General features: G+C 45.7%; 2 protein-coding genes across 12 annotated transcripts in view; one reads left to right on the forward strand and one right to left on the reverse strand.

Moving 5' to 3' along the window:
- LOC132214241 (histone lysine acetyltransferase CREBBP-like) overlaps positions 1–3,408 on the forward strand; it is a 390,706-nt gene extending 387,298 nt beyond the window's left edge. The window contains exon 2 of the mRNA XM_059661114.1: positions 3,370–3,408. The gene's annotated coding sequence lies outside the window, so the exon portion shown is untranslated. The remainder of the gene's footprint in view (positions 1–3,369) is intronic.
- The window catches only part of SEC31B (SEC31 homolog B, COPII coat complex component), a 33,615-nt gene that overhangs the window by 2,758 nt on the left and 5,449 nt on the right, over positions 1–25,408 (reverse strand). For 5 of the 11 annotated variants that reach the window (XM_059661097.1, XM_059661095.1, XM_059661096.1 and 2 more), the window contains 20 exons: positions 25,122–25,245; positions 18,133–18,328; positions 17,827–17,922; positions 16,777–16,920; positions 16,277–16,419; positions 15,313–15,412; positions 15,021–15,182; positions 14,367–14,501; positions 11,256–11,486; positions 9,055–9,129; positions 8,706–8,804; positions 8,257–8,353; positions 7,596–7,774; positions 7,256–7,382; positions 6,737–6,882; positions 5,846–6,019; positions 4,429–4,590; positions 1,268–1,445; positions 547–861; positions 226–284 (listed from right to left, as the gene is read on the reverse strand). In XM_059661097.1, coding sequence (XP_059517080.1) covers positions 226–284; positions 547–861; positions 1,268–1,445; positions 4,429–4,590; positions 5,846–6,019; positions 6,737–6,882; positions 7,256–7,382; positions 7,596–7,774; positions 8,257–8,353; positions 8,706–8,804; positions 9,055–9,129; positions 11,256–11,486; positions 14,367–14,501; positions 15,021–15,182; positions 15,313–15,412; positions 16,277–16,419; positions 16,777–16,920; positions 17,827–17,922; positions 18,133–18,328; positions 25,122–25,245 — 2,942 coding nt within the window. Of the gene's footprint in view, positions 1–225; positions 285–546; positions 862–1,267; positions 1,446–4,428; positions 4,591–5,845; positions 6,020–6,736; positions 6,883–7,255; positions 7,383–7,595; positions 7,775–8,256; positions 8,354–8,705; positions 8,805–9,054; positions 9,130–11,255; positions 11,487–14,366; positions 14,502–15,020; positions 15,183–15,312; positions 15,413–16,276; positions 16,420–16,776; positions 16,921–17,826; positions 17,923–18,132; positions 18,329–25,121; positions 25,246–25,408 lie in introns of those variants that run through there. The other 6 variants (XM_059661099.1, XM_059661105.1, XM_059661101.1 and 3 more) reach the window with 6 other exon arrangements.

Genomic DNA, 25,408 nt, shown 5'->3' on the forward strand with positions numbered 1-25,408 from the left:
TATGAGTGAACAGTGGACAGAAGAGTGAGTGGGAAACCAGGAAGTGGGAAGACTGGTGTACAGTGTAAGCAGGAAAGAGGAGGGGCTGAGGGAAGAGGAGTGAGTGGGAAGAGAGGGCAGAATGCATGTCTGAGCATGGGAAGGATGGGCTGAATTCTGTAAGGAACTAAAATGTGGGCTACTCGCTGGCAAATGCATGAGGGGTCGGTAAGGGGCTGCACTGACCTGTCTCCTCTGGAGGTTTGCCCTGGGAGCTGGAGCATTTTCGAAGGAATCTTGAGGTCCTGTATAATACAAAGACAGAAGGATTTCGGGGCATGGTCAGGAACATTGGAAATTCTTAGTCTGAAGACCATCAAAATGATTTTAGTTGGAGTCCACCTCACCTCCCTCTGAAGACCAGTTATACTCTCAGCTGACATGCTCCAACCAAAGGAGCCCCAGTTCACTGGTTTGAGGAAGAGATTCCTAAGGTGGTAGTGGGAGGGGTGGAGAGGGGAGGGAGGCAATGGCTGAGAAAAAGAAAGCCATGGAAAGGAGACTGACCTGGGTGAGGAGTCAAGATGCCAGTGGTTTGAATGGTGCTAGAGCATGGAGCGCCTGGTCCTCCTGGAGGGTGTGCTGCAGGGAAGCTGACAGGAGGGCCTGGGGGCTGGGAGCTCACAGGGCTGAGAACTGGTGGTCTCATCGGAAGGAAAGGAAGCAGTCGAGCAGTCTCAGGCAGGGGGGCGGAATCAGGCTGCATGATGCCTGAGGGTGCCATGGGTGGAGGGGGACCAGGAAGAGGCCATGTTCCGGAGAATCCCATGAGGTTAGGAGCTTGCATCCTTTGCCCTCTTAACAGCTGTGGCTGAGATAAAGCTGAAGTGCAACAGAATTTCAATTTGAGAGAGACTCAGAGCACATGAGGGGAGACTAGGTAGCAACAATAATTTTTTAAAACATAGTAATAACAAAAATGATTAATACTCATGCATATGGATATCTACCATGTACAAAGTACTTTTGACTGTATTCCTTATTAGACCCTCAAAACAATCCTGTGGGGTTGAAATGAACAACGTAACAACTACTCTTACTCTTCAAAAGAAACAGTATATTGCTAAGCATATTGCCCACAGGTACAAAGCCAGTAAGTGACAGTACTGGGAATTCTGACTTCAAATTCCAAGCTCCTCTCACTATATAGACACACTACCTCTCAAATCCACGCTGACCATGCCAATTGTTTTCTTCTATGTTCTACCCAGACGGATCACTCACTCACCAGGCATTACCCCAGGGCCCAGGGGCAAAGGCTGGGCAACCTGGGGCTCAGGTACCCTGTAGTCTCTTATATTCTGCATTCTGGAGCCTTGGTAAGGGCCAGAATGGGAAGGTGCCAAGGGCGTCACTAGTGATGACTGGGGTGTGAAAATCCTTGGCCTTGTAGATGGAGTGGGAACCTGTGAAGAGAATAAAGGATTAGCACTTGGAAAGGGGGAAAGGATAAGTAACTGAAAAACAGAAAACTAGAAAAAAATGAAACAAAAAGCTAGTTCTTTAAAAAAAATCAATAAAATTGATAAATCTCTATAAAAATCAACAATGATGAGAAAAGACACAAGTCATCAAGATCTTGATGGCTTCAAATTATACTACAAAGTGACAATAATCAAAACAGTATAGTATTGGCCATAAAACAGACACACAGACCAATGAAGCAGAACTGAGAGCCAAGAAATAAATTCACATCTATATGGGCAAATAATTTTTTTACATAGACAAGCTTTTTCTAACATTTATGTGGGAAGGGCAAGGTCCTAGAATACCCAAGAAATTTTGAAAAAGAAAAATAAAGTGGGGGAGTTATTCTTCCTCATGTCAAGGCATACTACATAGAGGTAGTAATCAAGAGAGTGGTTTTGGTAGTGGGATAAACTCATAGATCAATGGAACAGAATAGAGAACTAATAAATAAATCTATATGAATATGCCCAATGAATATTTGACAAAGGAGCAAAATAAATTCAATGGAGGAGGGACAGCTTTTTCTGTAAATGGAAATCCACCGGCAAGAAAATGAAGTTTAACCTAAATTTCACACCTTAAATAAAAATTAACTCAAAGTAACATGGACTTAAATGTAAAACTATAAAACTTCTAGAAATAACATAGGAGAAAATTTGGGGGACCTTGGACTAGGCAAAGAGTTCTTAGTCTTGACACAAAAAGCAAGATCCATAGAAGAAAAACAATAAATTGAACTCTATAAAATTAAAAACTTTTGCTTTGTGAAGGATCCTATTAAAAAGATAAAAAGACAAGTTCTTACATAGTTACACACACACACACACCAGTACATATAAAACTGGTGAAATATGAATCTCAAATCTGTATCTATGGATTGTACTAATGTCAGTTTCTTGGTTTTGTTATTGCACTGTGGTTGTTGTAGGATGTTGGCGTGGGGTGGGGTGGGGTTAGGATACATGAGACTTCCCAGTTCATTCCTATGTGACTTCTGCCTAATACCTGTATTTACAATCTCATTGGATTTTGTTCTTCAGCCCCTCCAGTATGGCATCATAAGTTAACAGCACCCTATCCATCTGGCCTGAAACTAGGAGCCAGTCCCCCCACTTCACACACTCCTCTTAACTATCATTAATTTCTGTTAATTCTATGTACTAAATATCTCAAATCCAACCTCACTCTCTAGCTTTAGATTATTTCATGTCCTCATCGTTTCTTTCTATATAGCCTCCTAACTGCCTCTAGCTTTGCCCTTCCTGAACACAGAGCTAGTTATTGCCCTGCATAAGACTATTCAATAGCTCCTGATTGTTATCAATTTCAGAGTCAAGTCTAAGCTCTTTAGTTCAGACTGCCAGGTCCTTCTTGATATAACTCCTGTTACCCCAGCTTCATCTAAGCCTCCACTGCCACAAAGACCTGTTTTGCAATGTCACTAAAATATTTGTAGCTCCTCATATGGGCTTTGCTCACTCTCCTTTCAATGCTTTTGTACATGCTGTCCCCACTGCCTAAAATAGCCTTCACCTAACTCTTCCTTTGCCTAAATAACTTTTAATCTTCAAGTCTGAGATCAAACAGCCATGACCAGTGTGCTAAGTGGTCAGAGCATTGACCTCCATGGTTATAGTGCTGGCTCACTCACTGAAGGGTCTTGGGTTCAATTCCCAGTCAAGGGCACATAAGTGAGTTGCAGGTTCAATCCCCGGCCCAGGTCAGGTATGTGTGAGAGGCAACCAACCAATATGTCTCTCACACATTGCTGTTTCTACCACTACTTCCACTCTTTCTAAAAATTAATGGGGCCCTAACCAGTTTGGCTCAGTGGATAGAGCGTCAGCCTGCAGACTGAAGGGTCCCAGGTTTGATTCCGGTCAAGGGCATGTACCTTGGTTGCAGGCACATCCCCAGTGGAGGGCGTGCAGAAGGCAACTGATTGATGTTTCTCTCTCATTGATGCTTCTAACTCTCTATCCCTCTCCCTTCCTCTCTGTAAAAAATCAATAAAATATATTAAAAAAAATTAATGGGGAGCCCTAGCCAGTTTTTCTCAGTGGATAGAGCACCAGCTTGTGGAATGAAGGGTCCTGGCTTCGATTCCAGCCAAGGGCACATGTCTTGGTTGCAAGCTCAATCCCCACTGTGGGGTGTGCAGGAGAGGCAGCCGATCAATGACTCTCTCTCATCATTGATGTTTCTGTCTCTCCCTCTCCCTTCCTCTCTGAAATCAATAAAAATATATTTTAAAAAAAATAAAAAGTTAATGGGGAAAAATATACTCAGGTGAGGATTAACAACAAAATGACTGAGATCAAACATCATACTCATTCTGAAATAGTCCCTAAACGTCCCATCCCCCACAGAGTAAATTGCTTTCTTCTGTGTGATCTCATGGCACCTTATCATACCCCAATTATGGCATTTACAAATTTTACTTATTTTTTACATATCTATCTTTCCACTAGACCCATGGTTGGCAAACTGTGGCTCTCAAGCCACATGCGGCTTTTGGGTCTCTTGAGTGTGGCTATTCCTAAGCCTTAGGAGTACCCTAATTAAGTTAATAACAATGTACCTACCTATATAGTTTAAGTTTAAAAAATTTGGCTCTCAAAAGAAATTTCAATCGTTGTACTGTTGATATTTGGCTCTGTTGACTAATGAGTTTGCCGACCGATCACTGCACTAGACTATAAGCTAATTAAAGGCAAGGATCATGGCTTGTGCACCTTTCTGAGAGCCAAGCAACTGTTCAATAAACAGTTATTAGAAAAATAACTGAATCTGTGCTTTATGAAGTCAAGAATTTTCATCATTTCTGTTCACTAATATATTCCGAGTGCCTAGAACCATACCTGGCACTTGGTAGACATTAATTGGTATTTTTGAATGAATGAACAAACAAGGTGTTACCTGGTGAGAAGGCTGGAATCCCAATTTGCAAGATAACGTTTCTTTAGAGTGGGGAGTAGCTCCCACAATGACTTGAGGAAAGGGGAAAGGAGGAGACTGCTGGCCCAACACATCAGCACCCTGGGCATGAAAAAGCCGATCTCTCAGCTGCTGAATTGATGGCTATAAAGTCATAATAATGAAGAACTGAGTTAAGCAAAATTAAAACAAGTAAACATCCTCTCTTACAAGCCTGGCCCCATATAGCATTCAAACCTCAGCTGACTCTCAACATTCTAGCCACTTTAGATGACTCAAAGATAGCTACAATCCTTGCCAAGGCTTCCTCCTTGCCTTTTTTTTTTTTTTTTTTTTTTTTGGCCTAGATCACTCTATCAGTGGTTCTCAACCTTGGCTGCACATTAGAATCACCTGGGAATCTTTTTAAAATCCTGATTTCTGGGCCTCATCCTCCAGAAATTCTGTTTCTTTGTTACTAATGTTGTGGCCTCACCCCATAACAAAGAAACAGAATTTCGGGAGGATGAGGCCCAGAAATCAGGATTTTAAAAAGATTCCCAGGTGATTCTAATGTGCAGCCAAGGTTGAGAACCACTGCCCTATATCTACTTCTCTTTGAAGGTCTGCTCAACAATTTTAACCACTCAGTGTGGAGAGCGGCTACAGTGTTTGGACAGGTTCAAGCCTCGAATTAATGAGAGGGCCTGGTCCTCTCGTGCTCGTGGCAAAGCCACTACAAGTCCCAGCTTGGAGGGCAAGGCCCTCCCAGCACAATTATAGCCAAAGGCTATAGCTGTAGGTTTGACCTTATGGTCCAAACCTGTGGTCCCAGGTGGCTAAGTGATACAGGCTGTGGGAGGTACAGCAAGTGCTGCCAAAACAAAGCTTGATAGAGTTCAGGTGCATGTAACTGAATAGATTCGAAACCGAGAGAACATTGTAAACATCCTGACCACGCCCTTACTTTGCCTAGGGAATCTGGCTATAAAATAAAGACTTGGCTTGCAGGTTATGGCACTGTCTCTCCATCCGAGAGCAGTGTCCCACCTAGGCCCAGCTTTATTCTCTTGTCTTCTTTAATCCTTCACCGACCCCCCTACCCCCCACCTCAGGTTCACCCCTGGCAACGCTGAATGCAGCACAACTCAGAAGCCTTCCTTGACTTCTGCAGGCAAAAACCAGCCCCTTCCCTGGAGTCCCACAGTGCTTAGTATAAACTTCTGTTATGGCACTATGAGTTAGTGACATCTAATTCCCACCCCCACCCGCACCCCCATCCCCAAGCTTCCTGAGGGACTAGATCTTATTTATCCTGGGAGTTTCAGCATTTAGCATAGTGCCTAGGAACATTGAATTGCTCAGCCAGTGCTAGATGACTGAATTAAATGGTTTGCTCTTTCCCCAAGACCCCACTCACCTGAGCACAGTCATTGGGTAGGTAGCTCATGGCAGTGGACAGGTTGCCCTGGGCTGCCAGGAGGTTGGCATACTGAGTGACCCGGTAGGTTGTGGCAGGGCCTGGGCTCACCCCATCAGGACCCCGCAGTCGTTCCAAGCTCCTGTTCAGAACCATTACCTTCTCCATCAGGTCCTAGAGGAACAAGGTGAGGGCAGTCAGCCCTGTTCAAAGCACATCCTGCTCTCTAGCCCAGACAGCTCACCCAGGGACTTCCCACTATGGGAAGGAGGGCATCTGGCCACAGCCAGATGGAAATTGAAGGTGATGACATACAAGAGACATGACAGTTAAAGAAGAGCCACTTGGCCTCATCTCTCAAGCTCTTAGCACTGGGCTCACGTGGGGCCACCGGGATCTTAGATTCTCGTACATCTCTGCCTATTTTCTTTACACTTTCTGCTAGGCCATCAGCAATTTCAGACTCACTTATGCTACTGTTTTATGTATGACTTTGTCTCCCTGTGAGTCTGTGACCCCCATCTTCTCTGGTTGCCTGAAGAGTGTCTGGTATAATTTAGATCCACAGAATTTTTCATAGCAGTTAATAGGAGGCCCAGGCTCACAATTACTCAAATACTGAACGAACCTGTATAACCAGATCTGAAGTAGGAAAACATTATGAAGATTAATACCTAAGTAGCTTCTGCTCAGTCTCCCTGACTGAGGAGGGGAGGAGGTGACAGCTCATCCTTGGGAGAAGGTCCCAGACATTAAGGGCCCATTTTCCCTTATACCCTGACTCCAGTCTGGGTAATCAGAGGACTCGCTCTGATGTCCCTGCACATCCCTACCACTAGCCTCTGCTTAGGGTCTGTAATGAAGGGACCGTGCCCTGCAGAGAAGGGGTACCTGTAGAGCCATGGGGGATGAAGCCTGGTGGCATTTTGCCCAGCACTCCACCAGCCTCTCCACACTCCCTGAGCACACATAACAGAGTCTGGCTTCGGAGGTGAGTGCCCTGTCGCCCTCCTGCTCCATTCGAGTACCCAAGATGTCTGCAGAGAAATGGAAACTTCTTTAATGTCACAGCTTCCCTTGGCTCCTCCTCCTTTCCCAATTTGGAAATGGGTGGTGGATCATGAGCTATGGGACAAGTAGCCACAGTGGCTTTGGATAACACTTAGGCTCACCCTGCTCTACAATGAAGGGCAAAGCTCTTGCTTTAAGAGGTGACAAGAAAAACAGGACAACAAATGAAAGTAGCGGCATGCACTATAGTCCTTGCCTCCCAGCGGAACCAGACCTTGGCTCTGATAACATGGCCTGGCCTCCCAGAGCTCAGCCTGCCCTTCTGCCTCCTCCATCCGCATGTCCACTGACTCCACACTGAAGTCACATCACTCCATTCTAAAGCCTGGGGCCACCTACCACAGAGCTCAGGGAATGTCTCTGGCCCCGAGTATGTCAGCAGCAAAGCCAGTGCCTCTCTCCAGTTCTGCAGGCTACAGGAGCACACCATATCCTTCCAATTCTTCCGCACAACACAGGCTAGCAGCTGTAATGGGCAGGGCGGGAATTAGGTCATCAACCACTCATCCAGCACAGGCAGCAGGAGCAGGCTCCCTGTTAGACCACGTACTAGGGGCCCGGGGTTAGAGTGGGAAAAGAGTTTGGCAGATCCTCTGAACACCAGTCCCAAAGTGTGGACATCCACCTCACAAAGTCCAAGAAACGCCCTCCCCTCCTCTCCTGCACAGTGGGCAGTTACCGAGGAGATTCTGGTTTTCTTCTTGGCCAAGTAGCGTTCCTGTGTTTGCTTCAGCAGATCTGCGCCCCCAGCCTGGGCCAGGATAATGGCATCAGCAAAGCGCTCTTCTTTCAGACACAGCTCCACGGCAGGGCCCAGTTCACCAAGCAGGAGAGCCTGGCTCAGGAGTCCATCTGTGTCTGGGGGCAGAGGCATCCCCTCCACGTTAACCTGCCCTCAAACCTTAGCTTCCCGCCACCTGCAGAGCCCACAGCACGCCTCCTATGTCTGTATCATTCAGCTTCCCTAGCCCCAAACAAACTCCCAAGTTTCATTCCTCAACAACAAAATATAGTGGGGTGTCCTGGTCACTCTCTAAGGAGAGAACCCAAGATGAGGAAGTAACTCATGTGGCCGTGTCACAGGTGATGTCTGATTGCTCAGCAAGGACAGGGTCACAGTCCTTACAGCAAGAACACAGAAGGATTGAGAAAATATCTTAGTAGAAAGGTTTCCATAGGAAAGACCCATCCATGAAAATCAACAGCCAAAGAGTGCTCTAACCTGTAACAGAACCACCCAGCATTTGTGATGGTGGGAGGGAGGCAGGAGGCAAGGGACAAGAAAGCAATGTCCTCAAGTCTGAGAACTCTGAGCCCACCTACTCCCATGCAGAGGGTACCTTCTGTGATGGGGATCTCCCATGGAGTCATGTTCTGAGGGACCAGCTCATCAAAGAAAGCTGAGGAGGCAGAGACTTCTGTGGTGTGTTTGGAGGCCTGAACAAGGAAGGACCAAGGTGGCTACTTAGGAAATGAACCCCAAAGACAGAGAGCTGGCTTAGTAGCTCTCTCTGGGAACAGTAATCAATTTGACCCTCAATGGGTAAAGCTAAAAGAAGAAGCAGGTAAGGTTTGGGAAGGGCTCAAGTTCATGATTAAAACACAGATCCACTCCCAGCCCAAAAGCTTATGAACTCTGTGTCTCACTGACACAGAGGAAGGAGTCTGAAGACTTTTATAGGAGCTGAGCACTTCATGAGAGCAAAGCAAAGGGCCAGGAAGGGAGAAATGCCCTAAAAGCCGGACTCCTGTGCTACTGTAGGTCTGGCTGGCTGGGCTCCTACCACACCTGGCTGCCGAAGGCCTGTTGTCTGGTACTGCTGAGGTTATCTCCCTTGGGCTGAGGGCTCTTACCCAGCCCTGAGTCTCTCTTCAACCACAAGGCCACCTGCAGGGAGAGACTTGTGAGTACCACTCTCCCAGCACAAGGTCAAACAAGCATTTTGCTTTCTTTCCACCTCCAAACCCCACCAACTAGACTAAAACCCTTGAGCTATTTTCCTGGGAAACAGCCTAACTCCAGGAGGTTAAGTTTGTATATACATTAGTGACGCTCAGGAAGAGGCATTCTGAGATAGTTTCCACTGATAGGATTCTCTGCATATAAAGTACATGATTCTGATGTGAAAGCAGCTTACCTTCTTCTGAAGCTCATCTTTACTGTATCCTAATAGCTTTAGAAATTGCATTCTGGAGTCTTGCTCCAAGGTCACCTAAGGAACCACAGGACACAGAAGTCTCCATTACATGAATGTAAATAACCCTCTCCTGCTAAAACTGGACCTCTGTGCCAGTGTACGCTCCAATATGGCTCTTTGTACTCTCCCTTTTTTCTCCTCAGATGTGATTCCTGCTGGGCTGTAGGCATAGTGTTAACAAAACCTTTTCCCTCTGCATGAAAACTGAACCTTCAGTTGACTTCCTACATTTGTTACCTTAGTAACCTGATAATAGTAAAATATGAGCTATGTTTCTAGGCAACATTGCTTATGATTGGTAAATTGCATTTGGACTGGAACTATATAGACTATAAATAATCGATGGGGGCACCATGTTCTAGGTTTCCCTGATTGCAAAGACTCTTGTAACTGAATAGATCCCTTGCAGAGACTCTAGAACAGCCGTGGGCAAACTACGGCCCGCGGGCCGGATCCAGCCCGTTTGAAATGAATAAAACTAAAAAAAAAAAGGCCATACCCTTTTATGTAATGATGTTTACTTTGAATTTATATTAGATCACACAAACACTCCATCCATGCTTTTGTTCCGGCCCTCCGGTCCAGTTTAAGAACCCATTGTGGCCCTCGAGTCAAAAAGTTTGCCCACCCCTGCTCTAGAAGCTACACTTTTGGAGTTGGTACAAGAGATATTGGCTCTTGAGGGCTTGAGACTTCTAAGCCAGGACAACTTATATACCTGCCTGGTGGACATCTTAACTCCTTGCACCTGCACTACCTTCTGGGGCGCTGAAGAGAACTCTGCACTGCTGCATGGATGCTGCAAGAACGGCCCCAGGAGGGAACACCTGATGCTCCCTGCTGACAGGCTGTGGTTTCTATCTCACATCTTTCTGAGGAGATGATACCAAGTGAGTCTTCTGAGTCTAAATGTCAGGCTGAGAAGACTCCTGCTGGAAGGTGCACGGATATAGTAAACAAAGTCAGTTTACCCACTCAGTGTACCAGATACTGAGGGCCAAGCCTTCCTGAAGCCATACCCTAACCTGGGTTCGCTGGTCTGGGCCCTTCATTGATCCTATACTGAATCATGAATTCTGACCACCATTTTTCCATAGCCTCTCAAGGCCCCTCCTTCTTCCATGCTCTTCCCTTGGAAATGTTCATCTGCACTCAGCTTCAGGACCATTCTGATGGACAGCCTTGGGGGTAGCTTTTCAACCAGTTTCCCCTCTGTCCTCTGGACACCGCTGCTTGAGTAAATAAAGGCTGAACTCCTGACCACTCCCTCTATTCTCTCTCCCACCCCACCATTCCTGGAGCTATTATCTGTATCCTGCTTATAACAAAAGCTCCCTTTCTCTTTTCTTCCCACATGTCTTCCAGCTTCACTCTATAGTTGATGATCTTTCTCAAATCCCTTTCTCCGTCCCAGATTCTGGGTGTCCTTCATTAAGTTCTATGTCTGAAGCACAGACCCACGTCCTTCTCAGATCCCCTGGAACAAGGCCCTGTCCTTATTGCATTCTTCTCTACAATCCAAACATCTGAATAACCCTCTCACTGTCTGCCTGGTCAGTTATGTATCTTTCTTTCGTTGGCCCTCTCCTCTCATTTGCTCACTTCCTTTGATCTATAGCACTCCTCCTGGTGTCATAAGGAAATTGAAGTTAAAGCAGTATTGCCACTGAAGCCATGCCTCCAGTAGAGCAGGGCTTGAGGCCCGAGTCCCACCACAATGACTTGCCTTGGGTTACTTGAAACAAACTCAAATCCTTCTTATAATGATATATCCTTTCAGCTAATCTTCCCTTCCTTTCCCTTCCCATCTTCTCCCTTCCCATCATCTTATCTGCCCTTCGGCATGGCCCTGTGGAAGTCTTCACCTCAGCTCCAGCAAAGTATCCAGGACACGAGCAATAGTAGTAAAAAGGGCAAATGTCACTTGTACCCCTCACCTTTCCTAGTGCAAATGGTCTTTGAGCCTCTTTCTGGTAAAGGGTGAAGAGTTTGTGTCCAGAGGGTGGGTGTCATGTAGGAAAAAACCTACTAGGAGTCAGGGCCTCTGAAATCTGGGTCACAGTGTGGCTATGCATCTCCTGGTGTTGCCGTACCCAGCTTTGGGGAAACACCGCTGAGCATCCAGCCTTCAGGCTTCCTACCTTCAGGAACTGCCAGAGCATCTTTTCACTTTGCACTGATGCTCGCTGGATCTTGTTCTGACAATAATTGAGGAGGTTTCCTGATCTCAGGGCCTCCTGCAGCTCAGCTGACCGCATCAGGAATTCGGATTCTGTGGTGACTTGACTGATGAAGACTAGGCGAAGGCAGGGCTGTGGCACCTGGTGGGCAGGGGTGCTGGGAAGGCCAAAAGTCACCAGCTTCCCCCCAAACTGATGAGGAAAAACAAGAAAGGTAACGGTCATGCCTTTGAGCTAAAAATGAACACCAAGTCAGGATCACAGGACAGGCCTATATTGGTCAACCCTAGGATAGGAAATCAATAATAAGAAAACACTTGGGGATGGAATAGAATGAGGAATTGAGTAGCAAATGTGCCCCCATATCAAAACCAGCTCTGCGTTTTTAGTACCATCAGCTTAAAACTTCAGCACATGGTACTCATCTTCTCCTCATCTGTCCTGGCACCACCCTTCTCCCAGTCACCTGGACCAAACACCTTGGCATCATCAGTCTTTATACAACTACAGCCAAGCAACAACAAAGTCTTACCTCTTGTTCAATGTCTCTTGTGAAGGTCCCTCTGTCCCATTCCCAGTGCTAGCGCACCTGAATACTGGAATAGGTTACTAGCCTCTAGGTTTTTCCTTCCTCCAATCCAAGCATTAGCCCACATCCCTGTATCTGTTGCTACTCAGGGGCTTGTAATGGTTTCATAAAGCCATAGGAGAGACCTGAAGCTGCTCTGCTTGTTGTACACAAAATCCTTCAAAACCATGGCCAGACCTGCCTCTGCAGCACCTCTCTCCCTGCTCATTCATGTGACTGCGCCACATCCCCCAAGTCCCCAGTTCCTTCCTGCTCTGTGCCCTCACCCACCACAACACCTCAACCTGAGCATCCTTCTCACCAAACTAGGTGCTTTATATAAAGCACTCGGCATAAATACAAAGCTCAGTAAAGGCCCTTTACTCTAGCAGTTCTCCACCTTGGCTCCATATTAAAATGACCTGGGGAGCTGTTCAGAGTTGCCAGGCTCTACGCCAAACAATAAAGTCAGAATCTCTGGGGGTGGGACCAGGCATCAGTATTTTTAAATTCTTCAGGTTATTCCAATTACAGCCAGCCAAGGTTGGCAACTCCTGCTTTATTCCCTAGCCCCGTGGTCGGCAAACTGCGGCTTGTGAGCCACATGTGGCTCTTTGGCCCCTTGAGTGTGGCTCTTCCTAAGCCTTAGGAAAATATACTCAGGTGAGGATTAACAACAAAAAAGACTGAGATCAAACATCATACTCATTCTGAAATGGTCCCTAAACGTCCCATCCCCCACAGAGTAAATTGCTTTCTTCTGTGTGATCTCATGGCACCTTATCATACCCCAATTATGGCATTTACAAATTTTACTTATTTTTTACATATCTATCTTTCCACTAGACCTGTGGTCGGCAAACTGCGGCTCTCGAGCCACATGCGGCTTTTGGGCCCCTTGAGTGTGGCTCTTCCTAAGCCTTAGGAGTACCCTAATTAAGTTAATAACAATGTACCTACCAATATAGTTTAAGTTTAAAAAATTTGGCTCTCAAAAGAAATTTCAATTGTTGTACTGTTGATATTTGGCTCTGTTGACTAATGAGTTTGCCGACCACTGCCCTAGCCATTCACTATTTCCCTTCCTCAGACCCCTTCCTTAATGAGCTTTCCCAGGCAGAAATCCTCTCTTGACTCCTACAGCACAAAATCTATACTGTACTTCGACTAGTGCTAAACAAAACCACCTGAATTTGGATTGGTATAGTACTGAAGAGTTTGACAAGTGCTTACATATATTTTTATTTGAGCTTCATGTCAATTCACTAACGTAAGCTAGGCAGCTATCACTATCCCTGTGTTACAGATAAGAACACTGAAGTCCTAAGTGAAGTGACCTGCCCAAGGTTACACAGCTGATAATCGAAAGATCCATAATAATTCAGGTCTCGTGACCTCAGAATCCTTCACTTCGTTGCCTCTTGAGTGTGTTGGTCTGACCTCCCTAATAAAATTGTTGGCTCTGAAAACAAGAGCCTCCACTTTTATCCCTCTGCTTTTAATTCAAGCCTAGTATTTAAAGCATTGGGCTAGGTGTTTTAGGGCCTTGCTACTCCTCAGACCAGCAGCAAGGGCATCACCTTGGGAACTCGTTTGAAAATCAGAATCTTAGGCCCAACCCCAGACCGAATGAACCAAAATTAGAATTTTAATAAGAGCTCCAGATGACTTGTATGCGCACTAAAGTTTGAGAAGCACTGCTTTAGGGATAAAAATGAAGAAGATGTGGTCCCTATCCACTAGGGGTCTATTACTTAGTAGGGTCCCGAGACATGCATCTACATAAGTTTAGTACAGTTAGAATGTATCATTACAGGAGTATAAATCTGTGAGATTACAGAAGTGAGGTTAAGTTTGATGAGGTTAAAGATGGGCCTCCGAAAGGGGGTGGTATTTAAGTGAGGGAACTTGAAAGGCTGTACCAGGATTCAATAGCCTGAGAGAGAAGCTGAAGGATGGGGTACAGGTGGAGGCAGCAGAGTTGGGGAATTATTCGTGGAACATAAGAGTCATATTTATTTGGACCATAGAGAACACATAAGAATAAGGTGGGAATAAAAACTGGAAGGGTAAAGGGGTGCTGTGTATACTTGGCTTTGAGCCAATAAGGTAATGCGGGTCAAAGGTCAAGGGTTTTGAGCAGAGGACTGACAGGATGAAATCTATTTTTTTTTTTCCTGCTTTGTATTCTAACCCTTGCATAGCTGGACTCACTACTTAAAGTACTCACTACTCAGACACATAAAGATTAGATAAAGATCAGGTGGCATCTCAGGCAGTTCTCCATAACCGGGAGGTCTAAAGCTATCAATGCCTTTATACAGGACTGACAGCAAGCAGGTGAAGGGGTAGAGAGGGAAGCTTGAGCAGTAAAGTGGGACCTACTCGGAGACACAGGTAGATGGAAAAAGTGTCTCCTACAGAAGGTAGCTCCGTGCTGGGCACACAGTAGGCTTCACAAGCCCTCACACACACAACCTCGCACACACACACGCTACACTTACAGCAAATGAAACACCTGCTGGCCTTCTCATCCATTTGGGGGTTTTTTTCAGAGGAGGTATCAATGATGCTTGGGTCACCTGCTCTGGCATCTGCAATGGTGGGAGAGGCTGGCCTTTGCTGAAGGAGGAAGAGATCTGGGGGCAAAAGGACACCTGCATCACCAGCCTGAAATGGTGGCCTAGCCAGGAACTCCACCTACAAACTCCATTTTGGGAGAAATCCTTGAGATACCTAATATAGCCCACAAAGACGCGATTCCTGTACTCTAATGGTGATTGTGGGATTCCCATGAAGTAGCCTATTGGCTCTAAGGTCTACAGAGGAATGTGACACAAAATGGATATGTAGGAGCAAGGGAGGTAAGACAGTTCATACTTCCAAATAATGTCCCAGCATAAGGTCCAATGTCCCTGAAATACCACAGGGGACATCCAAGAGCAAAAGTGAAGGTGAAGGCCTCTTTTGTACTGTGGCAGGACTGACCTCCTCCCAGGAAGATGGGCACTGGAGCAAAAGTAGAGCCCTCTCAAACTCAGGGCCCTGCCCTCCTACTATTCAATATCCCCACTTCTTCCCAGGCCATATGCCCTGCTCTCTCCCCACAAAGAGAGACAGCCCCTTCCCTCCAGCATTTTCCATTAAGCCCTTCAAACCTTGTCAACCTGTCTCATCTGCTGGACGTCCCAGCTCCTACCCATCACAGAGTACAAACTGATCCAGCCGTCAAAGGAGGCAACAGAGAATACTGGAGGGTTCCGAGGGCACCACTGCACATCAAAGCACCAGCTGCTCTGTGTGGGTAGCTTATATGCCACCTAATAGAAGGGAACACACCATCAGGGAAACCCTGACATAGATAAGGCGGCCCAGAATGCATAGCTGCTGCTGGGTTTCCCCTACCCTCTCATCTCCCATCCCAGAACGCCCACAGAAGGGCCAGCCTACCTCGCTGCTCACGAGGTTCCAGCACAAGACCCGGTTGTCCTTGGCACTACTGAGCAGCAGCTCAGCATCAGCCTGGCTCCATGACACTGACAAGATACCCCTATAAAGGAAGGAGGTCCCTCTGTCCATAGCATTGGCCGAAGGCCTACTCTGAATAGGGTACTTTATATAGCTCTGATAAATCTCATCCCTACAAAATGAGCAGCCTGATTTCATTTTACAAATGAGAAAAATGGGGTTTTAAAAAATTAAGGAATTTTCAGCAAACAGCCAGAACCCAAGTCAATTCTAAGAGCCTATGCACTGTGCACTGTATCGCTCTGCTCTCTATAGATCACTGCAGGATGGATTTCTTCTGTTCCCTGACTGTAGAGCAGGGACTATGAATCAGCATGAATCACAGAAGCACCCTCCCTATAGGTGCTTGTTAGCTCAGGAGAGTAGCGAGGACCTAACCCTCAAAAGTTCCCAAGAAGTTATAAAGGCAACATGGCCTTTTAGTCACAAAGAACAGACTGTGGGGCTGCTTTCTCTGCTACGGGCCCCAGAACTCAGCTTCAGAGGCAGGCCTGTGTGCAGGACAGACAGGATTGGCCAAGGTTCTTCTACTAAAGAGAAGTCTTGGAGAAGGCAACCTCATCACTAAAGAAATGAACATTACCAGATGGGAGCCTGGGGACTCTCCTAGGGGCTAAACACTGGCTCCAATATGTCTCATTTCCCCATCTCCACTCCCATCTCTAGAAGTTAGATGGCATCTCAGGCTCTTTTCCATAACCTCTGGGTCTAAAGGAACTCCTCTTGGTTGGGGCTGGAGCTAGGACTGGGTGACTGTGTGTTCACTGGGATGGCTGTAAAGACAGGGAGGATGTTTGGTGGCTAAAGTGAGGCATTCATTGCCCCCTACCCAGGTCATTATGCCCCTGCTCTCCACCAAGGATGCAGATGAAGTTTGAGATACTACCTGCTATGGCTCTCCAGCACCTTCAGGGGCGAGGAGGCAAAGCGCAAGTCCCACAGCTGAATCACTGGGAGACGATCATCTTCTGAGCATAGCACCAACTGAGTGGCTATGTCTGGGTGCCAGGCCAGGCCTGAGCAGTGCATCTGTGAACAAAGCAGACTCCAATGGGTAACATCGCCTGCCCATTCTAGTGAGAACCCATTCTGCCCAATAGGGATGGGACCCCTCCGAGGACAGGTTTTGTGTCTCCTCTAGGTGACTGAGACCACCACAGCCATCGGGAATAAGTGATGACCATGAATAAGAAAGGAGCCTTAGAAGCGCCCATTATCAGGTCTGTTTAGGTCCCTAAGCTTTCACTCTCAATAGGAAATCTGCTCGGGGCTGAATCCACATGTGTAACAGCTGCAAACAGAACCTGGCCTGGGGAGGAGTAGCTGCAATGACTACGCCTGAGAGAGAAGCCACAGCCCAAGCCTGTATTTTGCTTCATGACTCACCCTGCTGCTGTGATCACTGACTTTGATGATAGGTTCATTCTTCCTGAGATCCCATACAACTGCCTTGCCGCTGGGGTGAGCAGAAGACAAAATGTGTTGAACTTGCCGGTTCCAAGAAAGTGCCTTGATGTCTTCCGGGGGCTGCTGAGGCAGGATGGGGGTAGCAGGTGAAGGACAACTTGCTCTCCCCCTCCAACCAAAAGGCAATTGCTGTTCCACTGCTCCCAACCACCCACAGAAAGCCTAACGGTAGATATGGTGCTACCCAAACCAAGACAGTCTCAGGGAGCTGGAGTTGAATTTTCCAGAGAGGTTCCTTTAGGGTACTGGTGCAGAAGCTGAGACAATGGTAGGCACACTTGGGTTTCACTCCTATCTCAAGGTGCTCCTGAGAGGATAGAGTCAAGATTTAAAAATAACCCTCACGGATAAAAGGAGGAAGTGAGGAAGGGGAACATAAACACCCAAGATTCCCAGAGAGAGCAAGGCAGGGAAAAAAAGCCATTGCTACTTTTTGGGCACAGATGCTATCAAATTCATTCTTAACTTACCTCACGATACTGTAAGCATAAGCCAGAGAAAAGCCAGGAAGCAAAAAGATAGGCCCAGTTATAGACTGACAGATAGGAACACTTAGAGACAGAAATACATGAGACCCCCAACTGCATGGGAAAACCAGATACAGAGACAAGGCTGACCCTCCCACAAAAAGGACCAGGGTATATCTGGGAGTCCCCTCTGCACCAAACCTGCTTAACCTTGCCTAAGCTGTACAATGTCTTCTCTCAATGTCTGGCTCCAACCCCTAAGACAGTTAATGACCACAAACCACCCATACACACACACACACACACACACACACACACACACACACACACACACGCGCACACACTCCCCTCCCCTCCATCCCTGCCATCATCTGGCTGGTAGCACATTGTCTGTGGAGCTTTATTGCCCCCCAGTGGTAAAGCCTACAATCTCCTATGCTCTGGCTGCCTCCCTGGGAAAGCCAGCTGCACACTGTAGGCAGCAGCCCCGGAGCCTCCTCACCTGTGACTTGGATCCTGGGGTCATTGGCACACTCAGGTTATTCAAATCCCAAATGAAGATTTCAGAATCACTCGCCCCTGAGGCCAGCAGGTTGCCCTGTACAAAGCACAGGTCTTTGGAGACCACCATCCCAGAAGAGATGGGAGCAGGAGAGGGGGAAAGCGACCCATAGATGAGGCTTCCAAAGCCTCCCCCGAAACAGCCTGGGAAGGGTTCAGAGTTACAGACTGAAAGTCATAGGTGAATGCTTCCATTCGATCTATTGCTTGGGGGCTTGGCCATGTCTGACCAAATGAAATGTAGTACCTGGAAAGGGTTAAAGTCAAGGGCTCTGACAGCCCCCGTGTGCTTCTGTCTCTGGGCAATCACAGGCTCCTTTCCTGGAGATAGGATGTGGGTCACACTGTATAGTGTAAGCATACCGTTGTCCCCGCCGCCTGCAATAACCCCGGTGCCGTCCAGGTTCCCATTGCCAAAGCTCCCCCAGATCAGCTTGTGAAACCTACAGAGAGGAGGAACTTGAATCAGCACCAGTTCAGGTCCATATGAGCAAGCATCTCTGCCAGCCTCTGCCATTATGCAGGCATTCCCACCCTGAGCTGGGGCCTGCCTGTCTTCCTCATATCCCAGACCCAGAATGAAGGTCTCCTCTGCTGGGTCCTGCCCTTTCTCTGAAAAATATTCCCTCCATGTTACACTAGAAGCCGGGAAGCCACTGCCTCAGAGTTGTGTGGGGATACTTTTTTTAAAAGGCCTAGTGATAAATACTTCAAATAGGTCACTTCACCTCATCCTCCCAACTCAAATAACAACTAACATTTATTGAATACTTCCTATGTACCAAGCACTATCTTAAGTGCTTTACATGTAGTAACTGATTGAATATTCAACAACCCCATAAGGCAGTGGTTCTCAACCTTGGATGCACATTAGAATCACCTGGGAATATTTTTAAAAGTCTGATTTCTGGGCCTCATCCTCCGGGAATTCTGTTTCTTTGTTATGGGGTGGGGCCACAACATTAGTAACAAAGAAACAGAATTTCCGGAGGATGGGGCCCAGAAATCAGGATTTTAAAAAGATTCCCAGGTGATTCTAATGTGCAGCCAAGGTTGAGAACCACTGCCATAAGGTGTTATTATTGATTCTACTTTCAGTTGAGGAAACTGAGGCCAGAGAAGTTATGAAACTTATGCATGTACAGCTAGTAATTTTATCCCCATTTTACAGCTAGGAAGTATCAGAATCGAGGTTCAAAGTCAAGCCCATTTTATTTTAATGCCTGAGATCTATAATGCCTGTTTAGAGGAAGACCAAACTTTTGTGTCCCTAACTAGAAGCAGATTCCCTAGACTAAGATTGATGTCCCCTCTTCCCTCAAACTGGATGTGAGAAAAAAACCAAGAACTTCATGCCTTCCCCATGTGGCTAGCTCACGGAAGCATTGTGTGGCTGCCATGGCCCAGCCCTAGAGACACAGAAGCATGAAGAATAAACACACCTTATGGGAAACACTTTTCTGGTTTCCTGAGGATGCTTCTAACAAGATACTGCCAGTGTCTTACAAAAAAAAAAAAGGATGGGCCCTGGGCCCCCTGCAGACAGGCGTAGGTCTTCTGCAAAGCCCCTAAAGAAGGAACGTGAAGCCTTTCAGAGCTTCCTAAGTGGTCTGTCCAGCTCCCAGCTGCTAGCCAAGGATATTTCCACAGCCCTTCCGAGAAATCAGATTTCACACTGCATGGTGTCCTAAGATCCCTCACCTTAGGAACAGTCAGCAAAGAAAGTGAGTGGGGTGACCAGGCAGGAACCTGTTTGGCCAGTCATAAGAGCAGAGCCAATCTATCAGAAGTGAAGAGCTGAGCACCAGTTCAGACTAGGTTAGCAAAACAGCAGAGCTATGATAATAGTGTGGTTACCAGAGGGGAAGGGAATGGGGAGAAGACAAAGAGGGTAAAGGATCAAATTATATGGTGACAGGAGACTAGACTGTGGGTGGTGAGCACACAATGCAATATACAGATGATATATTATTAATATGTCACCCCAATAGATTGAAAAACAAACAAAAAAACATCAGAGGTGACACAAATGGTGGTCTAAAGTTATTGTCAGAAAGGCTATGTTTTCTAAGGTTGTCTGATCTTAATAGGGCAGAAGAATGTGCTTTACTAGTATACTGGGGCTAGAGGCATCCTGGGGCTAGAGGTCAGTGGAGCAGTGGGAAAGTCAACAGAGTGACTAGAGAAGCCCATAACAGGTCACACAGGAACCAGAGGGGGGTATGGTAGTGAAAACTTCACCTGGGGATGGTAGAAGAGGTGCAGTGACCTCACTATGGTCAGAGCACATGACATACAGACCAGAGTAGAAGGTACCAGAGACCTCAAGGTTGGGGGGTCACCAAAGGGTTTGAGAAGAGGACCCAGTTCCTCTACAGTGGCTTCAATGCAGACAAAATGATTTTCTTTCTGTAAGTATGTAGACGGCACATTCTATTTTGTTAGCCACTTAATGAGGGCGAAGCTGGAGCCTGAACAGGACGTGATAGAGAACACCTGGGACGATTCAAGCAAGGACAGGGATTGGTCGTTCAGTAGGCTCAAGGAGCGTCGATCAACTCTGCTCTGCAAATGGACAGAGGACCAGAGACAGCTGTGGGTGTGCGTAGAGAAAAAGAGCACATGCAAGCATGTGAGCAAATGTGACAAAATGTTAACAAGCAATGAACTAAGTGAAGGTACACAAGTGTTTACTGTATTAGTCTGCAACTTGTCTATGTTAGAATACTTAAAAAAAAAAAAGGTAAAAATAAAAATAGTGGCCTTGGCCTGAAAATAGAAACTAAGCCATTTAAGGGGAAGGTTTAGGAAGAAAAGTTTGTATGGGAAGGTAGGAAAACATAAGAATAGTAGAAATGTAATTCTCTGCTAAAGAGGTTCCCAGGATAATGATGGCAACAATAGAGACATTAGGACATGACAGAATGATAGGTGGCACCTAAACACAGGTTCTTTGACTCTTACTCAGACCTTGTGAAGCAGAATTTTCAGAGACAGGACTTTAGAACCTACATTTTCAGCAAGACCCTCCAGGTAATTCTAACCAGCAGCCAGGTTGAGGGTGAGAACGACTGTACTAGATGCATCAGACTGCACACCAGCCTAGAACAATCAGGGAAGACATTGAATTTCATAAAGATAGAACCAGCCCTAACAACCAGCTCACTGCTATGCTTCTAGTGAAAAGCAAAACACAGGGCTGAAGAGAATAAACTCAAGTGTGTGAAAGCAGAACATCACACCAGTTAAGCTCCTCTGAGGCCAAGCTTTAGTGATTAGGAATATGTGCTGTATAAATTCTTGCTATGATTTATGTACTTTTTTTTGTTTTGGAGTTTGCTCTTATTTGCTTAGAAAGGATCCTTTTGAAAAATATCAGCCTTGTGCAGGTGAACTAAAGTGAAAATGAGCTTGTCCACATCCAGTCCAAAATAGCTGAGGAACTCCAAGTTTCCTTAAAAAGTCACACTGAGTGTTGAAGGCAGTGCTCCAAGCTAGAGATGAAGACAGTGGAGTGGAGCAATGGGTGTCTGAGAAAAGAACTACTTTTCTGAATGCTTTGTATGTGCCAGCCTATTATGTGCCTACTATATATCCTAGATTTACAGCAGAGAAAACAGGGCCAGAGAAGTTAAATAACATGTCCAAGAGGACAGTAGATGGCAAAACTGGGATTTGAACCCAGGTATGTCCAACAGCAAAGCACATGCTCTCTCTATTCTGTGATCTTAGCATCTTTTAGAGAGAAGGCAAGTCTTAGAAACTGGAAAACTAAGAGAAGTATACAAAGTGATCTTTTTTCTGCTTGGTGTTGTCTCTTACACAGGCACCCAAAGAGAGATCAAAATGCTCCCATAGAAGATAGAACCAAGGTGGAAGTACTGGCAGATAGATCACCTGCTTTCTCCATGTGAAGAGGTTGGGTCATACAGAGATTATGGAGGCCTCTCAAGAGATCTAGAACCTCAGAGAAGACAGAGGTGGAGAGCAGATCACACACTGGCCTCTGACATCATTCAACCATGGCAGCTATGTCCTCAGTTCAAAAATCAATACATAAACAATGTATTATTCTCCGAGAAACCTTTTCTCTTGAGTGAGATTCATCTAACCAGTCAAACATCACTTGCTTCAGTGCACATGCTAATCCATATTGATTCTGATTGCATTCGGTGACATTTATCAGTCTATTTATCGCTTGAGGTGGTCCCTTATCTACATCCATACCAGTATTTCAGAACGCTTCTCTTCAGTCAGATATTTCTAAATGGATATTTCTCTGATGCATCATGGATTGAGGAGAAGGGGATTTTCAGGATTCAAATGTGGTTGAGGCATGGGTCTGGTGAACAGGGTAGGCAAAGGAAAGGAGAAGATTTTTAAAAGCGTATGTTTAGTTAATAATGAAGAGGCATAAGGAGAAGTTTTTAGAAAGGTGGGAGGGAGGAAGGAGACTAAGCCAAAAAAAGAACACAAGACCTGAGTTTTGAGCTCAGCAGGTTCTGAGAAGTCATCTTGTAAAGCCTCTTCTTTATACATAGGTGAGGAAACCTGAGACCACTGACAGAGCTCTATTTGCCCAAAGGCACACAGCTCTCATTAAGGCTGCAACCCAACACAACTGTGCTTTCCACTAAACCAGCGGTCACCAACTGGTGGTCCGCGGACCACTGTGGCCCGTGAGGTCCGAAAGGTTGGCGACTGCTGCACTAAACCATGCAGAAGATGACACTAAAGAAAAGGAAGAGTAAAGCTTAAAGCATAAAGATTTACAGCAGAGAAAACAGGGGTAGGTGGGTAGCCCTCTATCTACCCTGACCATTTTGGTCAATAGTTTGTGATACTGACTTTTGAGTAAGTGACCTAACCCAGGCTGGAACAGAAAGAAGTGGGTGTCTTAAGCTTATGCTATCTCAGATGACTTCTTTGAAAGGACCTTAACAGGACTGGGTCAAAGGTAATCCCTTAGTCTTTGGGAATGAGAACCAATCTTTGGAAACAATTATGGTGCAATTAACTGTACTATTTATGTTGGTTATAGCCCACAAATCCCTGCAGGGTGGAGCAGGACATGAGGTAAAGTTCATGTTGCCCACGTTCAGTACCAACATTTCAAAAAGGGTCCCTTCAACCTAGTTGGCTGCAAAACATTTTCACTTTAGTTCACTTGCGCAAGACCATCACCCTTGAAAAGCTCTTAGACTAAGTGAAGACTAATATAACTTACTGAAGTGATAGATAGAATGCTCAGTTTGATAACCCAGGAATTTCTTACTTCACTCATGCATTCAATAAATATTTATTAAGCACCTCATGCCAAGCATTGTTCTAGGTGCTAGAGGTACAGCAGTGAATAAAACTGACAAAAATCTCTGGCCACATGGATCTTAGGATTCAATTTCAAGGTTTCCTAAGCAATTATATTGCCCCTTTTTTAGGAACTCTAAGCTTAAGGAACCACGACTGTGCTGAAGCTGCTGCATGGCCTGTCAAGAATAAGATCCCTTGCCCACTGCCCCTTTTCTTACCTCCAGGAATTGAAACATTATTGAATTAGCTCACCCCTGTCAGGGGCCCTTTCTGAAATGCTTGTTTAGAGGCTAAGAATTTCTCATCATGATTGGTAAACCCTCCAGTGCCTGCTCTTCTAAAGGTACCAATACTAGCAATACAAAGATATATGAAAAACTGCAAAATACAGATACTGTCATAAAATTATACAGGGGTTCAAGAAAAAGGAGACAATAACTAATCCTCATTATAGATTAAACCATGAAAATAAAGAAGAGGATACCTCTTTCTAAACATCTTAACTAATCTCTCGGATGGACCCAAAAATTCACAAGAGGATGGAACACTGTATTCTAAACTGGGATGGATGGGCAAGATAATTCTCTGGGCTGTAAGAAAAAGATTCATATTTTTAATCTAAGAAATGATATAGCCGAGACCGGTTTGGCTCAGTGGATGGAGCGTCGGCTTGCGGACTGAGGGGTCCCGGGTTCGATTCCGGTCAGGGGCATGTGCCTGGGTTGCGGGCATATCCCCAGTGGGGGATGTGCGGGAGGCAGCTGATCGATGTTTCTCTCTCATTGATGTTTCTAACTCTCTATCTCTCTCCCTTCCTCTCTGTAAAAGATCAATAAAATATATTTTAAAAAAAAAAAGAAATGATATAAATTACACTTTTAAAAATTACACTTTAGTAATAGTACAATAATAAATGTACATTATTTACATTGAATATATAATTTTATTTTTTTAATATATTTTGTTGATTTTTACAGAGAGGAAGGGAGAGAGATAGAGAGTTAGAAACATCGATGAGAAACATCGATCAGCTGCCTCCTGCACACTCCCCACTGGGGATGTGCCTGCAACCAAGGTACATGCCCTTGACTGGAATCGAACCTGGGACCCTTCAGTCTGCAGGCTGACGCTCTATCCACTGAGCCAAACTGGTTAGGGCTGAATATATAATTTTATATTGAATGACTTGAATATAGTAATTCACATTTTTCCAATGGCACAAAAATGTGGAGACCATTGCTTCATACTGGAAGCCTCATCTTTACAAACCTATAAAAGAGCAATTGAATAATGGAAAGAAGGTAGGCTTTGGAATTAAACAGGTGGAGGCTTACATCCTAGCTTCTCAGAGTTTTGGTTCCCTCCTGTGTGAAATGGGAATAATGCTATTTATTGCTTAGGCTCATTTCGAGGGATGAGTAAGATATACAGAGCCCCTAGCATAGTGCCTGGCATGTATACATGTGCTCACCGAATGCTAGTAAGTGAAGGCCAGCCCTGTAAGCCTGCCAGAGTCGTGAGTCCCAGTCGGTCCCTGACAGCAGTGAGGAGAGGATCATTCGTTCTCCTCCCTTTGGCAGAAGAGGGGGATGTTGTGTAAGGTATTTACCTTCACAAGAGCCAAGGGAGGAAGAAGTCAACATCTTTGGATTCAGAAAGAGATCAGGTACTCATAGGTCCAGGCCTGTGGGTGGCATCTCTATCACATGATTCTGCCTAACACTCCTGCTGCTGCTGCTGACCAGAAAGGAGTGGGTGCTTTTTAAATAGTTTTGCAACATAAACCCAGAGTTAACTTCTCTCCAACTTAGTGAGGATCCTTCTTCCCTCACTGGTCTCCTCATGAGCCCTGAGAAGCACACACTACTCCCAGGGTCCCCCATCAGGATCTACCCTGCGTACCCACCAGCACTTCAGACATAGTACCTGCTTGAGGCAGAAAGGACTCCCTTGCGTTTCAAGTCCAGAGAAAGGTCCCTGAAATCAACCTCAAAGATTTCCAATGTGCCATTTGTGCTAAAGGAGGCATCTAGCTGCTGGGCAGATGTTCCTAGGCACGAGAAAAGTTAGGAAGAGGCAACGTATGAGCAACAAAATATGCATGGATTTGGGGTATATTTACATAGGGAGTGGAGAGGAGGAGAAACAAGAAAAGACTGAGTATACCCTTTTTCAAATGGTAACTGCAAAAAAACATGAGGTGCCTAGCCTTG

Source organism: Myotis daubentonii, chromosome 13, assembly GCF_963259705.1.
Source record: "Myotis daubentonii chromosome 13, mMyoDau2.1, whole genome shotgun sequence".
Taxonomy (NCBI): domain Eukaryota; kingdom Metazoa; phylum Chordata; class Mammalia; order Chiroptera; family Vespertilionidae; genus Myotis; species Myotis daubentonii.